This window comes from Ceratotherium simum, chromosome 34 (assembly GCF_057802395.1).
Source record: "Ceratotherium simum simum isolate JZ-2026a chromosome 34, ASM5780239v1, whole genome shotgun sequence".
Classification (NCBI taxonomy): domain Eukaryota; kingdom Metazoa; phylum Chordata; class Mammalia; order Perissodactyla; family Rhinocerotidae; genus Ceratotherium; species Ceratotherium simum.
The window spans coordinates 2,188,441-2,206,157 of NC_141933.1; the positions used below are offsets into that span (position 1 = coordinate 2,188,441).

Consider the following 17,717-nt stretch of genomic DNA (forward strand, 5'->3'; position numbering starts at 1 on the left):
AGGACATGGATCGAAGCCCCTCCTAGGCCACAGTGCAGGACTGCTCCCTCCCTCCCAGGCACACGGACTCCACCTCTGTGGTCACACAGCAGCCACACTGGCACCTCACCCCTTCCCCTCAGGGGCCGACTAAGCCGGCCTGCACCCCACTGTCTGCCACTAACGGCCTGGCGATCACCATCAGACCGTCCTAGGCCACCTCCTGCACTCGCTACAAAGGACCCCACTGGGGGTGGGGAACAGGAAGGCAGATGGCTTCCAGGGGCCTGTAGCAGGTGAGCTGGGCTCTGAATGTGCCGCCCCTGTGATGAATCTGCTCACGGGGAGACCCCCAGCCAGGCCCAAAGCCTGGAAGAGGCTGGTGAGCGGCAGAGACGCCCCCCAACGTGGAGCACCTACCGCCGGGAGCGCGAAGAAGGAGATAGCGAAGACGGAGAAGCAGGAGGCAATAGTCTTCCCGACCCATGTCTGGGGCACCTTGTCCCCATAGCCGATGGTGGTGACAGTGACCTGCAAGGAGGGACAGCAGTCAGCAGTCAAGGCCCCAGAAAATCAGGACAAGCATCTGTCCAGCCTGAACCCACTGCCACCCAAGACCTGCCACCTTGTGAATGGAGGCCAGGGAGAGACCTCATCACCAAGATGGCCATGTGGCTCAGCCAAAGGACCAGTGCCAGAGCAGCCAGATGGTTTGGGCCTCCCAAACTTAACACTGTAAAGGAAGCAAGTCCACCGGGGTGTGCACAGGAGCTCAGTGCCGATGGAAGGCCAGGGCCTGCCAGCCAGACACGCCAGCCAGGCGTGGCCTACCTGCTCCACACACCTGCCCCATCCCTGAGGAGGTCCGCCACCCGGGCCACCAACATCGCTGCGCACTGCCCCCAGAAGGCCGGAAACTCCCACCGAGGCTGGTCCTTGACAAAATGCTAGGATGGGAATGACACGCCACTTCCTGACGCCCCCCCAGGCACCAGATGTTTCATTTGTCCTTTTTCCAAGAGAACCAGACGCAGTTCAATCCTTTTTCTCAGTGGGGGGCTGTCCATCCGGGGTGTGTGGTGGGACAAGGAGAGTGAGGGGCTGCTCCTACCCCACCCCCATGCCCACCCCAGGCTTGCCTCCTACTGCCATCTGAGGTTTGCTCTCTGGGGGCTCTGGTGGGAGCCTGACAATGACACTCTGCAGGGACTCGAGAGCCCACCCGACCGTGCCAGCCGCTTGGCCCGGGCCCATGCCTGCCCATGCCCCGGAGTCTGGGCTGTGGGGCTGCCTGCTGGGTGTCCAAGGAGCCAGCTCTGAGCCTGGCAAGGGGACCTAGGGTGCCCCCAAGTCACAGCTCGTCCTGTCGGCACACGCACTCATACCCACATGCCAGGGCAGCAGGCATGGTGGCCCAGAGTGTTCCTGTGGCTCCCTACCTGTGAGTAGTCAGCTTGGCTGCCACCTGCTTGCCCCAGGGTCTTGCCAGCCCAGCTTCTCCTCTCTGAGGCCTCCAGTCCAGGCCAAGTAAAAATCACCTCTGGCAGGCCTGGGAAGGTTTACACGGAGCCTCCATTCCGTCCCCTGCCCCATGAGGCTGGTGCAGGGAGTTGGGAACGTGAAGACAGGGCCTGGGGAGGCCCATTTAACAGACTGACTAAAGACAAGGCCCAGACAGAAAGCGGTGAGTTCTACAGTGCTGACCACTGGCTCACTCCGTGCCCCCCAAACTCTCCACCAGCCACTGAGGAGGGACGGACAGAGTGGAGAGGCCCAGTGGCCACAGCTGGGCAGGGACGCAGACGTGTGCACGTGGACAGAGACAGACACACACCACCGCTCAGAATTGCTGTAGCCGAGGCGAGAGCCAGCGGGAAACAGGAGCAGGAAGGAGCCTGGGCGGCAGAAAGTACTGTAATGCAGGAGACTGAGTTACACCACAGAGCAAGTCAACTCGTGGGAGGTACAGCCACCTAGTTCAGCTTCTGTGACTGAGGACGTTACAGACCAGCCACTGCTGAGCCCGCCCTGCCGGACCGTGCGTCTATTTATGATCCCGGCACTTCGGAGAGCCATCTCCCACAGCTGCACACACGGAGCATTTCCCTGCCACGTCAGCGTCCCTCAAACACACGTCCCACACACAGAAGCCGAGTGCACTGAGCCTCCTACTGCCGGGCACTTTAAACGGACCACCCGAGCCTGTGCACATGAGTGCACACTCACAAACGTGCCTCACACACGCACGCTAAGACAGGCAACAGCCTGATGTGCTCAGGCAGGAACGTGGTACACACAATTGCATTCATCACACACACACGGCACAAGGTCACATGAAGGCAGCTGGTACCCTCGTCGAGCCTGACACTCTCTGGGCACACTCAGGCTCAACATCTCACACACACAGACACGCCATGCACACCTGGAACACGGCCCAGGTACCTGCAGGGTGGAGCCAGGGGCCATGGGCAAGGCTGCCAGCTGGCTGGGAGATAAGGGGGGTCTGGGGAGCCTGGAGCCCCCATGTCTGCAGCCCGTGGGGGGCCTGCACCCTACATGTGAGGCCTGGGCCACAGCAGCATCTGCAGAGTGCCCGGCGCACACAGCAAAGGCAGATGGGGGCCACAAGTGGGGTGGGCTTCCAAGACACTGCACCCAGCCCTCTTTTGGAAAATACAGTTGTTTTTCATAAAATTATTTATGTAATCATATAATGGGTCTATTATTATTTTAATGAATTAATATAGAAACATTTTTAAAATTTCTTTCTCAGTTTTATTTTCTAATGTGCTTTCAATAGTTATAACCCATGTAAACAAAAGCTCTCTGGGGTCTTCAACAATTGCTAAGAGCGTAAAGGGGTCCTGAGACCCACGAGTTTGAGAATGGCTACCACGCAGAGAGCGAGAGGCAGGGTGGCCTCTGAGACAGCGCAACCAGGGAGGCGTGTGAGGCACTTACACCTGGGGTAAAGTTTAAGGGGGCGCCCAAAACTCAGGCCTCAAGACAAATAACATGTAATGCAACCTTCTAAATTACCAAAATTAATGCAAAATAAAACCCGGCGATGACTAGGAACCGGATATAGGTGGGGGAGGGAAGGGGCTCGCCTGGAAGGGCCCCAGGATGGAGTGGAGCCTGAGCCCATCTACCCCAGCAGACAAGAACCCTGGAGGGTGGCCCCTCGTCCTCTTCCACCTGGCGCCATGCCTGGGCCTGCGCCTGCCCAGAAGATGCTGGGACTCCCTGCTGGGTGGGTGGTGGGCAGAACTGGGGGAGCCCGGAGCCAGGTGTCCCCCACCCCCCACCGTGAAGGGCACAAGCCCAGAGCTGGGGACCTCGGCCTCCCCTCTCAGACCCTGTCACAGACCCTCTTTGTCAAGTTAACGACATCCTTTCAGCTCTTTGAGGAAACGGCCCATCCCCGCAGAGCTGTTTGTTTTTCCTGAATTCACAGACACAAGCAGCTCAGGAATGGGCCGTTTTATAGCCTCTGTGCTCGGAACTTGCCCTCGATGGCGGGTGATCCAGAATGCAGATCTGCACGTCCCCTGGGCCCACAAACTCCGGGAGACACAACCCGGCCGCCGCAGCCGCAGCCCAGGTGGCCCCCACCAGACTGCAGCACACACCGGCTGGCTCACGTGAACCCAAGGACACACCCGTGACAGGACCGTAGAGACGGGTGGGTGGGGGGCCCAAGATGTCTTCATCCTCTGGGGAGCCGGCGCTGGGGCGTGTCCTCCATCATTTGTGTTTCTCCTCTGTGCCTTCACTTACATTTTGAGGGAAAAGAGGCATGAGAGGACCTTCTAGTTCCCCCCTACACACACGTTCTGTCCTGAGAAGCTGGCACGGGCATCATTTTATTTTCTCTTTTTTAAAGCAGCCTCCTGGACACCAGCCTCCAAGGGAGATGGGAGGTCCAGCCCAGAAACCCTGACTCCACTGGGGAGGCGGTCAGCCTGCAGCCACCTCCACAGGCCCGGCCCATCTGGAGATGTCACGGTCGTCTGTCCAGAGGCAAGGAGCAAGAGGATAATGCCAATGCGGACACTTAGGGGGTCACATCACAGGCAGCACCTCCGTTTGGCAAATTTGAGGTGATGCTGAGTTAGGCACCATCTTACACAGCGGGAAACTGAGGCTGAGAGGAGCAGTCACTGTGCCTGAGGTCTCACCACTGGTAAGTGACCGAGCTGGCACCAAACAATGCCTGCACGACCCAGGCTCCATGCCGTGACGCTAGGAGGGCTGCAGAACAAACCTGAGGCTAGAGGCTGCTGCCTCGTCATGGGTCCAGGCCTCACCCAGCCTCGGGTTCCTGGGGTCCAGGGGGAGCCGCTCTGTGAGGAAGGTGCTGGAGGTGGGGGGTGGGGGGCAGACAGGGGCAGAGCAGGACCCTCAAGACCAGCAGGGCTAAGGAGTGTGATTGGACCACGGCAGCCATAAACACTTGAGTGTGAATTAGCTTGCTGCCCAGAGGACGCTGAAAGGACAGAGCCAGGGAAAGGGCAGCCTTGGGGAAGGAGAAGCGTGGACAGAAGGGGAGGCTGGGTGAGAGGCAGGACTGTCTCGCGGCGGTGAAGGGCAGGAGCAGCGGTCCTGGGCTCTTGTTCCCAGGGGACCCCCAGCCCCAGCCGGTTGCAGGCCTGCCCCGAGAGACCCCGGCCTGGCTGGTGGGAGGGGGCGGAGGGAGCAGCCCAGCCAGGCTTGCAAACTATGAGTAAAACAAAAGCAATCACATACCCCAAAATAAACCCACTTCCTTTCAGCAGGAAAAAGTAAATAAATGAACACAGATCCGTGCAGGCCCAGGGTTCTCGTCACATGAGTTTATCTTCTCACTCACGGTGATGTGGAGCTCAGGCCCGGCCGAGTCCGCGTCCTCGCCTCGTGTGGCTCCTGGGCCCCGAGCACCCGCCAGACGGGGATACGGACTACGAGGACGGGCGAGAAGGGGCCTGCGCCTGGGGGCCGCCATTGCAGCACCAACGGGTGGGGGACAGGACCTCTCTCTTTCCCTCCTCCTGAGCAGTCCCCAGGAGTCCCAGACAGAGGCTGACACGATGCTACAGACAGCCCGGGCACCAGCCAGGCCACGTCTACCCCACAGCATGGCCAGGCTCAAGGCCCCACGTGCAGAAAGCCCAGGTGACTCTGCCTTGAGGGCTCAGTTCAGATGTCACCTCCTCAGAAGGCCCTCTCTGACTCCCAGAGCAGACAGAGGGGGTCCTCCAGGGACCCCACAAATCACTGCGTGCAGACCCCACCATGACTCCAAGAGCACAAGACCAGGGCTGCCCGACCCCTGCTGTACCCCGGGGCCCAAGCAAGCAGGGTTGCAGCGACGTGCCTGACCTCAGATCTGCAAGCCGAGACATGTACCCTCGTGGCAAGAGCTGGCATCGCCAAGAGGCCCGCATCGGCCAAGCAAAGTCTTCATGGCAACAGGAACAGTCGCCACCAGGGATCATAGCCAGGGATCCAGGGATCAGGGCCTACTCAGTGAGCCCCACAGCGGCCCTCAGAGGTTGACCCTGTTTTCTCTCCCATTGTACAGATGGGGAAACAGAGGCACAGCACAGCACATGCTCTGGCCCCAGGGCCAGTTTGATGGTGCAGCTGACTTTGCACCCCAGGAAGCTGACTCCATGGTCTGCCCCCCCAACCTCGGCCTCACTGACAGAGGCCCTGTCATTCATTCATGAGCCCCTGTCCTGCTGCAGCCTGGCCCAGGCCCTGGAAATGGGAATCAGAAACACGAGGTCCCTGGGGTCCAGGAGGGGCCGCTCTGCGAGGAAGGTGCTGGAGGTGGCAGGGAGGGAGGGCAGACAGGGGCAGAGCAGGACCCTCAAGACCAGCAGAGCTAAGGAGTGTGATTGGATCACAGCAGCCATAAACACTTGAGTGTGAATTAGCTTGCTGCAGGGCCATCGCCTGGTGTCTGGCTTTGGAGAATGCCAGGAACACCGTGGCTGGAACAGCCTCCTGAAATCTACAACAGCCTTCACTGTGTCCCTGTCCTCTCTGGGCGCCTGGTGCCCAGAGCTTTCTGCGTTCTCACTGACAACTCTCCAACAATCACGGAAGTGGGTACTCACGCCCATTTTACAGATGAGCCCAGAGAGGTTGGGTAACCCGCCCAGGGCCACACAGCTGGTCAGTGGTGGAGCTGGCATACAGCACCACGTCCGGCTCCACCCCCGAGCTCCTGGTTTCCCTGTTTCCTGATGCTGACCATGTTTCTTGCCCTCAGGATGAAGCTGGAAAGTTCTTACCTTTGCTGACATGAGCTGAACCCCACCCCGGAGGAAATCAATTCTGTACACCACCCTCACTGGGCCTGCCAGGTCCATGTAGGCAATCTCCCCAGGTGTTCGCCAGTGGGCAGTAGTAGAGAGAGATGGACCTGCCTTGCGGACTCCTACTCATCCTGCAAAACCCGGCTGAAAAGCCTTTCTCTGGCTGGGCTCCCAGAGCCCACGGTTCTCACTCCACACACTATAGCCTATAGGCGAGGACCACACCGGGGTGGGGAGCAGCCTGGGCTCCTGCAGACCCTCTGTTCTTGGCTGCGCAGCACTCCCTGGCTTTGCGTGGAGCTCCAGGCAGAGAAAGAGCCCTGGAACGGGTGGGATCTGCGTGCTGGGGGGCTGGCTCAGCATCCCCAGGCCCATGCCACCTCAGTTTCCCCAGCTTCAGACAGGGTCCTGACACCGGCCCCACCCACTTGGTGGTGCCAACAGGGCTAGCACGGGAATGTCTGGGAGGCCCTCTCCTCACTCAGGCCCCCACTCAGCTCCCAGACCCCTCTGGCCTTGTCCTGCCAGGATGCAGTACAGCCTGGGAAGCCGGAACCTTCTGGAGCCAACAGCTAAGGAGAGAGTGAACAGGAGTCAGACTATTTTAAATGGTGGCTGAAATGCAGGGATGGGCGTCCAGGCTTTTCCCTCTAATTCTAAATTTAGACGCAGGGGTAAACAGAGCCAGGCAGCCTTCTGATTTGAGAGACCCCCGGGCGCTAAACAGAGGAGCCCGTGTGTGCAAAACTGCCTTTCCCTCCACTCTAACTTTAATACAAACAAACGCATTTTGTTCCAAGGGCAAAGAAAAAAGTCTTAAATTCTCCCCAAACACCTCAGCAGCCAGGCGTGGGGCACCACACTTGGGGGAGCAGGGAGCTCTCACACCCGAATCGGGGGTCCCCACCCAGGGTGGGGGACACCAGCCACTGAGCTGGCACCTTTGCTAGACAGTGTGGAACTGGCACTCAGAGAGGGGAGGGACCTTCTCATGAAGTCCACCTGGGACACTCACTATCCTGGGCTGAATAGTGTCCCCCTGAAATTCATGTCTAGCTGGACCCTCAGATATGAGCTGATTTGGAAATAAGGCCTCTGTTGAGGTGATTAAGTCAAGGAACTCGAGTTGAGATCATCCTGGGTAATCCAGGTGGGTCCTAAATCCAGTGACAAATGTCCTCATGAGACAGGAGATGCAGCCACAAACCCAGGGGCGCCTGGAGCCCCCAGAGGCTGGAAGAGGCGGGAAGGCCCCTCCCCGAGAGCCTCCAGCGGGAACGTGGCCCTGCCACACCTTGACTTCAGACTGTGTCCTCCAGAACTGGGAGAGAATCCATTTTTGTTGTTTTAAGCCCCCCAGTGGGTGGGAGTTCATTGTGGCAGCCCCAGGAGACTCGTACACCCGCTGTCCCAGGTGCCATGCACAGAGCCGCTCTATAGGCACACCAACTCATTCGCTCATTCACACACCACCACCAGCTGAGCCTAGAAGGTGAGGACCACCTCTGTCGCACCTACAGTCCAAGGGGCACGAGAGCGCCTACATGTGGCGGCTCCCCCGCAGGACTCCCCATGGTCTCCAAAGGAAACCGGGTGCACGGCACTTCCCACACGCCAGCCGCCCAGACGCTCTATTTTAGGGTCGATCCCACACATCTCTGAGAAGCTGGGCTGGCTTCTGGCCAGCCCCCAGCCCAGGCCTGTGGGGCGAGGGGGTGCGGAGTGCAGGCAAAACAGGGTGGACCCAGCGTGGAGATCAGATGAGGCCCGGCCTCCACCCCTCACCCCCGGGAGGTACCCCTGGCAGCACCCCCCATTGAGTAGACCCCCCTCCTCTGTCTGCCCTGGGGGGGACCTATGGGCAGTGCTGCAGGGCAGGAGGCTGGCGCTCGCTCCCATGGGGGTGAAGGAAGCTGGGACAGAGGAGACAGAACAACTGCTGGGGCACAGTTGCAACTGGCAAACTGGCCCAAAGCCCCCGATCGGGGCCGCCCCAGCTTGCCTTTCTTGGGCTCTGTTTGTCCGAGTCGCGCCAGGAACACAGCCCATAACTCAAGCCTCGGGCCGCCCCCACCCGGACAGCTGCAGGGGCAGCCGCTGCTATGAATGGGAGCCGTTTGCCCCAGAGTCCCGGCGGTGGGGGCCCAGGGCGGCCCAGGGGCGCGGGGCCCGGCGGGAACAATGGCCGGGCCAAGGCCCATGGTGGCCGAGGCTGGGGCTGCAGCTGACGGTGCGGCCAGGGCACCCATGCCAAGCTGGGCACAAAGGGGCCGTTCTCCCGGCCGGCGGGCGGATGTTTGCACAGGTGTGGGAGTGGGAGCGCCGCGCTGTGCGGGCGGGCGGGGGGCAGGGGGGCAGCCCGCGGCCCACAGCCCAGGAGCGGCCGGGGGACAGGGAGGGCAGCGCCAAGGCCGAGCACCGCTTATCAGCCCTGCCACGGGCAATCCTCATGCACTTCCTGCTGCACCGTATGGTCTCCGGGAATCCTCCTGGCTCTGGGGAGCCTGTCACTACATGGGCCCTGCCTGTCACTAGGATGGGCACCCTCCACCCCCCACGGGCAAGCTCCCTGCCGGGGACTGAGCCTGCCCACCCAAACCTGCTGGGGCCTGCCACACCTGGACCTGCGGGGGCACAAGCCCGCAGGAGGGCGGGCGGGCAGAGGCTGGAACCAGGGCCTTCCCCAACCCGGAAGCTGGGTCTTTGCCTTCCCTGAGCAGCCTGGCACGTTGGAAGCTTCCAGAAAACACGCTGACTCAGCCAACGAACATCAGGAGCCCCCGCTGCGAGCCTGGCCTCACGGGGGTGGGGATGCAGAAACAGCAGGGGAACAGGCCTGCTGGGGAGCCACAGAGCGGCGTCCCGCCCCGCCGAAACAAGCTAGGATGGGCCTCCCTCCTGGAGGAGGGTGGGGAGCCCCCGGAGAGAGCAAGGCCTGCCCTTTCTGGAAGGAAACACTGGGGACAGACACAGCCGGGGCCTGGCACAGCCGTTGTCCCCACCCAGTGCCCCTTACACCCGCGCTGCCCCCAAGACCTCGGCTCCACCTTATACAGGCTGCGACCCTCTCCCCTCCCTGGCCGGAGCAAGCCTGGACGTCAGCATCCCAGCCCCCAGCTCAAAGGGGCTCCCACTCAGCCTTGTGCAGCTCGTAACCAGGGCTGGCGCCCACCTGCTCTCACCCACTCCACCGCTCCAGGCTCAGTTCTAGACCCTACTGGGGCACTAGCTCCTTGCGCCCCGAGAGCATGTTGAAGGAAGTAGTGCTGTGTGTGCCCCACAGGAAAGGCGGGGAGTGCCAGGGCCTGGCTGCGGCCCAGAGATGGGCCGCACCCCTGCATTCCCCTACAGCGAGCGCCCACCCCGGGCTGCCTCAGGGCCCTGCACATGCTGTTCCCCAGGCCAGTTCCCATCCCTGTGGGTGGGTAAGCTGCCGGCCACCCTGCAGTTAAGGGCCCGGGACCTGCCTCCCCACGAGGTCCGAGGTGTGCGTGGAGGGTTTGGTGCCCCGAGAACTTGCTCCCTGGACCCACACACCAGTGAGGCTGGCTTCCCACCGTGAGCAGCACTCATGGAGCATGCGGATCAGACGTCCTGCAGCTGCTGGGGCCCCCGAACCATCCCCGGCACATCTAAGTGGTCTTCACCGCCCGTGGGATCATCTGCTTCCCGTCCACCTCTCCTGCACAATGGCAGCGCGGGCCAGCGGAGAGCCACCCCAGCCTGCGGCCTGGCCACTTCCAAGCAGGAGCTGGGTGCTGGGTGCTGCAGGAGGGGAGGGGCACACCTGCTGGGCTCTGCCCCAGCTCACACACAGAGCCCATCTGCACAGCCAGGGGAGCCTCTGGGCCCCTGGGGCAGGACCCACACTTTTCTGGACAGCTCTGCTTCACAGGGCATGCCCGCTGCCCAGGGCCAGCTACTGAATTTGCAGGAGATGAGGTCCACCCACTTGTCATGAGTTCTTTGTTTGCTATGTAACCTCTCGCTCCTCGACACAGGGGTACTTATGGGGCCAGCACAGGCCCTCAAAGACGCAGGGCACACACCTGACCCCACCCTCGATGATGCCCAGGGGCAAAGGGTGGCCAGGGCCTCGGAGCAGGGGTGGAGGCGGGGGGAGAGGCAGTGGAGAACTCGGCCTGGGTGGGGTGGGGCCCGGCGCGGGGACCTAGTGTGAGCTGAGGCTCCAAGCACCCCACGCACACTCCGGTGTCTCGGATTTCCCTTATAAACTCAGAGACAGAACGTCAGGACCCTCAAGACAGGCGACCGCGGGGCATTAAGCACGGAGTGTGGGGCCGTCTGAGTGTGGGGCCCTGCGCTGGCCACCCATCCACCAAGCTGGGCCCGCTGCTGGCTTCAACCACAGATCCGTGGGAAGAGTTCTGAGCATTCGGGCAAGGAGTCCCCGCCATCGAGGCATGAAATCTTGAGAAACCAGAGCCCCACGGCCCACAGGGCGACGTCCTGCCCCCTCCTCCGTCCCAGAGGGTCTGTGGACACGCGGCCCCCACACAGAACAGCCCTGCCCAAAACCCCAACTTACCACCCCCCACCACAAGGCGTCCGCGTAGCTGCCAAACTCAACGCGGCCCGACTCATTCACGGCATCTTTCTCGGCCAGGTACACGAAGTACGAGGAGAAGATGAGGCCCAGGAAGCCGATGTACAAGGTGGTTATCAGCTCCTGGGAGTCAGAGCAAGCAGAGAAGGCGCCAGTCAGCCGGGCGCTCACAGGCACCTCAGGGGCCTCTGCGGATACGCCTGGCCAACATCACAGGCAGCGAGGGGCCTGCCTGGCAGCAAGTTCCAACATTTACCAGAAAGTTCTATGTACATTCCAGCATGTTTCACATGCAGACATCAGACTTCAAAGTAACCTATTTTTCTCAACCCTTGTAAATGGCTGGTGGTGGGTCTGGCCCTCCAGGAGCAAGGCGGGCCCCCAGCCACCGCCTGGACAGACCATCTGGGCTTGCACAGGCTCCACTGACCGCGGCTCTCTTTCCTGAAGAATCACGGTGATAGGGACGGCTAGGCTCTCACGGAGGGGTGTGGGCAGGCCACCTTCACTGTCACGGGACTGTTCTTGCTCTGCCCAGTTCTAGATTTCTGAGCCTGTTCGACCTTTTTCCATCTTACATTTCTGTCTCTTGTCCCCAGCTTCAAAGAACAAGAGCACGTCATCAACCCAACCGGCCAGGGATGCTGGCACTCTGCATTGGTTGCAGAACGGCCCACCTGGCTCATACTGGGGCTCGCTTAGACCCCGCACTGTACCCTCTCTCCCCCAACTCCAGGCCTCTGCACCCCACCCAGACCACCCACCTGACGGTGGATGAAGACCACGGAGCCCAGCAGTCTCCAGGTGCCTCCCTGGCGGTCGACATGCAGCATCCTCAGGATCTGGAGGAAGCGGATGCCCCTGCGAAAAAGAATTTCTGTGCCCCTGCCCAGGCCTGCTCCACCCCCGACTCACCCCACTCAGTGCCTCTGAAGCCCCCTCCGGCACAACCCCTCAAAGCCTGGTTCCAAATCTACCCACTCACCATCGTGCAACCCCCAACACCCTCTTTCTCAAGCACAGGGTCAGGGCTAGGGGCAGACTGCCTTCTGGGGGAGGCCCCGGGATCAGCCCAGTTTACAGATGAGCACACTGAGTCCTGGAAGTGAATTAGTGCTCACGCGGTGTCTGGAACCCGGGCAGCCTAACTCAGCATGGGCCTTGAGCCCACCCCCCGCCCCAGCACACGGCCCCAAAGCTCTCGCCCCCTCCCAGCCCGGAGAGCTTGCAGCCCAGCCGTACCTGATGGCCGAGGTGGCAAATACCTGCCCTTTGGAGCCCACGCAGAGGACGACCATGGAAGCCACAACCACAATGAGGTCTGGGGGAACAGCGTGACACCACCATCACCAGCCGGGCAGCTGGCTCAGGGCAAGGAGCCTGGTGGTCGGGCGGGACAGGGCCCAACAAAGGGGACACAGAGACACCTTGGATGGGGAGACTCGGCCCTCCATCTTGGGCAAGTGCAGAGCCCACCTGACCCCACCTCCCCAACCCTGGTTCGCAGGCTACTGAGGGCAGCAGACACCCACATGTGCTGAGCACAACCAAGACCCCTGCCCATGAGCAGCATCTGAGGACAGGGGACCTGAGTGCTGAGGCTGGCTCCTGTGCTGGGGGACCTGGGAGGACAGCCTGCTGGCCTTGGGGTCCTACTCCGTCACAGGCAGAGGAGCCTGAGGGTCTCTGAGTCCTCAGGGGACTCTGCCTGCTGGTGCTCATGATAGGGCTCTGCCCCACAGATCCCCCCTTCCTGGGGAGGGTGCCAGCCCTTGCCGGAAAACCTTGGGGTGAAGCTTCCGTGGAGGCAGGCATGACTCACCAATGATGGAAATGGGCTTCCGGGCAAAGCGCAGCCGCCCCCAGACGCCCACGTACTTGCTGCGGCAGCCTGCGGACCAGAGGCGGACCGCGTACTCAGTCCCAAAGAACACCACCAGGACGATCTCCTGCGGGGACAGAGGGGCATGATCTCACCATGAGGCCAGGCTCTGCCGCCTGTTCAGATGGGGCTGCACCAATGGGCAGGCCCCCAGTATGGGACCCTCTACTGAGAGACACCCCAAGAGCAGCTGGCCTGGGTCCTGGTCTGCTAGAAGTGGGTGGTGCCCACTGCATCGCCCACCTGGAGAAGCCAACGACCTAAGCCCAGGTCCACCAGTGGTGGACACCGGTGAGGCCTGCTGCTCTTCAGGGGCAGGGGGAGACCAGGCCCAAAGGGAGATCCACACCAGGGCTCAGGAGCGGCTCTGGGTCTTGTGCCCTCGTCTGGCCCCAAGAAACACGACGTCCTGGGGCCTACATTCTCCAGCCAGTACTCATTGAAACCACCGAGTCCCCAGAACTCAGCCCATACATCCCAATTTGGGGGTTGGAGAACATATGTCCTCACGGGACAATCCCTCTTTCACCTCACACAGGCACCACGCCACCAGAGGGACAGTAGTCACCATTTGGCAGCCTTCACTGGGGCCCAGGTGCAAGAGTTCCCTGGGGCAGGGAAGCTGGGTCACAGGAGAAAGAGGGGTCTCAGAGGGCGTCATTGGTACTTTCCTAAAGGGAAAGGCAGGTACAATGTCCCCTGTGAAACAATGCCCCTTGAGAGGCCCTTCCCATGGTCCAGGCCTTCAGCAAAGACTGTTCCACAGATCAGTCTACAGTCAGGGTACTTTGGGGAGGTGGGGGAAAGCCAGAGAGCCAAGAGCTAACATCTGGGTTACAATGGATGGATGGATAGTGGACATACAGGTGGGTGGAAGGAAAAAAGGATGGGTGGATGGGCAAATGAGGATGGATAGCGTAAAAATCAAATTCAAAAGGGAAGTGCTGTATGTTAACAAATTGGATAACCTAGATGAAACGGACAAATCCTTAGAAACACAAAACCTACCAAGACTAAATCATAAAGAAATAGGCAATCTGAATGGCCCTATAACTAATAAAGAGAATCAGTAATCAAAAATCTCCCAACAAAGAAAAGCCCAAGATCTGATGGCCTCACTGGTGAATTCTATCAAACATTTAAAGAAGAACTAATACCAATCATTCTCAAACCTTTCCAAAAAAATCGAAAAGGAAGGAACACTTCCTACCTCATTCTAGGAGGCCAGCATTACCCTGATACCAAAGCCAGACAAAGACACTACAAGAAAAGAGAACTACAGACCAGTATCCCTTATGGACACTGATACAAAAATGCTCAACAAAATACTAGCAAACTGAATTCAGCAGCATATTAAAAAATTATACACTATGACCAAGTGGGATTTATGCCGGGAATGCAAAGACAGTTCAACATACGAAAATCAATCAATATAATACATCACATTAACAGAATGAAGGAAGAAAACCACATGATTGCAATCGACGAAGAAAAAGCATTTGACAAAATTCAATACCCTTTCACGATAAAATAAAAAAACAACAGTAAACAAATTAGGAATAGAAGGGAACTACCTCCACATAATAAAAGCCGTATATGAAAAACCCAGCAAACATCATATCGATGGTGAAAGACTGAAAGTTTTTCCTGTAAGATCAGGAACAAGGCTTTCGCCACTTCTATTCAACACAGTATTGGAAGTTCCAGCCAGAGCAATTAGGCAAGAAAGAGAAGTAAAAGGCATCCAAACTGGAAATGAAGAAGTAAAATTATCTCTGTTTACAGATACGATCCTATGTGTAGAAAACAAAGATTCCACACAAAAAAACTGTTAGACCTAATAAATGAATTCAGCAAAGCAGGATACAAAGCCAATGCTTAACAATAAGTTGCATTTCTATATCAATTGCATTGTTTCTATAAACAATGAACAATCTGAAAAGGAAATTACAAAAACAATTCTATTTACACTAGCAACAAAAAGAATAAAATACTTATAAATCAACTAAGGAGGTGAAAGACTTGTACAATGAAAATGGAAAAATACTGCTTAAAGAAATGAAGACGACAAATAAATGGAAACACATCCCATATTGAGGGATTAAAAGACTTAATATTGTTAAGATGTCAATACTACCCAAAGTGATCTACAGATTCAAAGCAATCCCTCTTAAACTCATGATAACGTTTTTTGCAGAAAAAGAAAAAAAGCCGTCTTAAATTCATATGGAACTCAAGGGACTCTGAGTAGCCAAAACAGAATGTGGTCCACCCATTCAGTGGAATATTACTCAGCCTTATAAAGGAAGGCAATGCTGACACAAGCTACACCATGCATGAACCTGGAGGATGTTACACTGAGTGACATAAGTCAGTCAGGCCTGCTTCCAGCTGGCTCCCTGCCCTGTCCTCCCCCAGGAGCCCAGTCCTGGCAGGGGACTTCTGCTTCCACTGGGTGACAGTGGCAGGCCCTGCTCCCACGCCCAACCTCTGCCCTCCAGGGAGCCCACCACAAAGGGGTGGCCGGACACTGCCCGCTGGCTCCCAAGTGTCATTAATTAGGATGAAATAATACTTACACCACCCAGCTTGTGTTTGGGGCAAGCTCCAGGGATAACGGGAGAAAATGTGGGAGAGTTTACGCTTTTCCTTTTACAAAAAAGTTCTCGGTTCATAACATGGAATCTTTCGGGCGGCGGGGTGTGTGTGTGGTTGGGAACACGTGGGAGATGGCGGGAGAGCAAGGGGGCGTGGACACCTCAGGCTCTGTGGCCTCGTGGGGGGCAGTGGTACTTATCCTACCTCTGTCCTCAGCTCCAAGTGCAGCGGCCTTGGCTGGGGGCTGGCTGAGCCCACCAGGGCAGAGGCCACATTAATCTTCCCAGCCCCCTTTCCCCAGCCTCAGAACAGTGCCTGCCCTGGTTGGCACTTGATATGGATCTACTGAATGAATGAATGAATGAATGAACAGATCACCAAGAAGGTTGAGAGCTCCCTGGTAGCAAGGACTTTGTCTCGTTCGTCTGTCCCAAGAACCGGGCCCTGACAGTTCCCAGTTGGTGTGACGAGCAGACAAGCACGGAGGTCCCAGCAGTGAATGGAGAAGGGGGGGCGGGGGGGAGGGTCTGGCTTCCAGCGTTTCGCAATCATGAGAAGGGCCACAGAGCCATCAACATCCGGGTCCCCGAAGTTGAGACATGGGTGGTGTCTTCACGGAGAAGGGGTCACCTGACCACTGGTGGCCCCCAAAGGGGGTGAATAGCAACCCCCAAAGAGCAGGCCCCAGAGCCTCCAGCCCAGCTCTGAAGACCCACACACCATGGGGCTATCAACCACTTAGGGTTTTTCTTACTTGGATGCATTTTTTTATTGAATACCTTCTTCAGCTGTGTCCTAAGCAGATTTGAAGTGTCAGAAGTGTCTTATAACAGACCTGAAAATAAATAACTAGTAGGGATTGCTGTTGATGGCTGCGTGTCCCCCCAAATTACCCTGGCCTCACACTTCGGGAGACCCTGGCTGGGAGCTCAGAGCTACCCCTGCCCTCCTGGCGCTGGCAGTCTGAGACCGCGGGACTCCCTCTCTGGAGGGGTGAAGTGTAGGAATAATTTAAAACAATGCTAATCCCCAAATCCTGTTTGCCTCTGGAATGCAGCGCGAGGCCCGGCTGGCTGCATGGGGCTCTCCCCGTGTCTAAGCGAGCCCCAGGCCCGGGCCGGGCTGAGTTCATCAACGTGGCGCTGCAGGCATGCTGGGAAGGGCAAGTAAAAGCCCTTTTACGGTCTCAGGGCCTAAGACAGTGGGAACGAATGTTGCTCAAAGATAAGATGATCTCTGCACCGTCAGCCTCGAGCGCTGGGCAGGATGGCACTTGAGTCAAGGCCACGGCCGGGACTTCAGGCCTGGGCGCCGCTTGCTGGGACCCCCGGGGGCTCCCTGTGGGCCAGGCACTGTGGGGGCAGATTTCCCGGCCAGCCGGGCCTGTCTCCATCTCTTGGAGCCGTCTGTCCACCGACCTGGGCCCCAGGAGGGCTGGACAGACCGGCCTGAGGCTCTGGACCAGCAGAGTTCTTGCACAAGAGGGGCCTTGGCCGCCCGGGCAGGGGCTGCTGTGGGGGCTTTGACTGGGCTTGACCGTCCATTTGTGGCGGTTGGGGGAGGAGTGGGGATAGGGCCTAAGCTATCCGGTGGTGCTACCCCGATTCAGGGGACAACATCCCCAGTACAAAGTGGACTCATGGAATGGCAAGGCTACCTCCTCCTAGCTCCGGGTTAAGAGAGACCAGCCTCCAGCTTCAGTGGTCCAGACCCAGGAAGAGTGACCCCCTGGCCACCCTCCATGCCCTGGGCTTTCTGCCCCTGGCAGGGACAGGCCCGAGGCTCATCTGTCTTTGCAAACCAGGCCCTAAGCACGCCCCGAAGGTGAACTAAAGGGGCGTCAACCCCCACCCCCCCGCCCTCTGCCCAGAGCCTGCCAACATCTGTCACCTCCCCCATGCTCCTGCTCAAGCCACCACCGTGGCTCCCCATTGTCCACAGAGTAGGGTCAGGGTCTGAGGCCCCTTCCTGGGGGCTCATCCCAGCCCACCTCGAGAGCTTCCCATTGGCCCAAGGCACCGCATCCCAGTGCTCCACGCCCCCTCTCCCCCAGTGCTGTGTATCTGGGATGCTCTCCTTCTGTTTCCTCCCCTCTCTCTACCCCCTCCAGGTCCTCAAGCCCGTCTCAGTCCAGCTCAGGCACCCCCAACCCCTCTGTGGGGACCCCCCCACCAAACCTGTGGAAGCCAAGGACCCTCCTTGGCTCCCCCGGTGATAACAGAGCCAGCCCAGGGGGCCCTCTTGGCGAGCCGCACGGGGTGCCCGCACCCCCGCTCTGGTATGTGCACAGGTCAAGGATGCAGGCTGGGAAGCTGGATCACTGACGGTGCATGGCCCTGGGCTCTGCCCAGCAGACACAAGAAGAGGGGTCATCAGGGACCTCGTT

The 17,717-nt window shown here is 58.9% G+C and overlaps 1 protein-coding gene across 3 annotated transcripts in view; it reads right to left on the minus strand.

Moving 5' to 3' along the window:
• The window catches only part of KCNQ1 (potassium voltage-gated channel subfamily Q member 1), a 356,534-nt gene that overhangs the window by 248,150 nt on the left and 90,667 nt on the right, over positions 1–17,717 (minus strand). For 2 of the 3 annotated variants that reach the window (XM_004441115.3, XM_087422474.1), the window contains exons 3-7: positions 12,674–12,800; positions 12,094–12,172; positions 11,616–11,712; positions 10,834–10,974; positions 400–510 (exon numbers count right to left, since the gene is read on the minus strand). In XM_004441115.3, coding sequence (XP_004441172.3) covers positions 400–510; positions 10,834–10,974; positions 11,616–11,712; positions 12,094–12,172; positions 12,674–12,800 — 555 coding nt within the window. The remainder of the gene's footprint in view (positions 1–399; positions 511–10,833; positions 10,975–11,615; positions 11,713–12,093; positions 12,173–12,673; positions 12,801–17,717) is intronic. The other variant, XM_087422475.1, reaches the window with a different exon arrangement.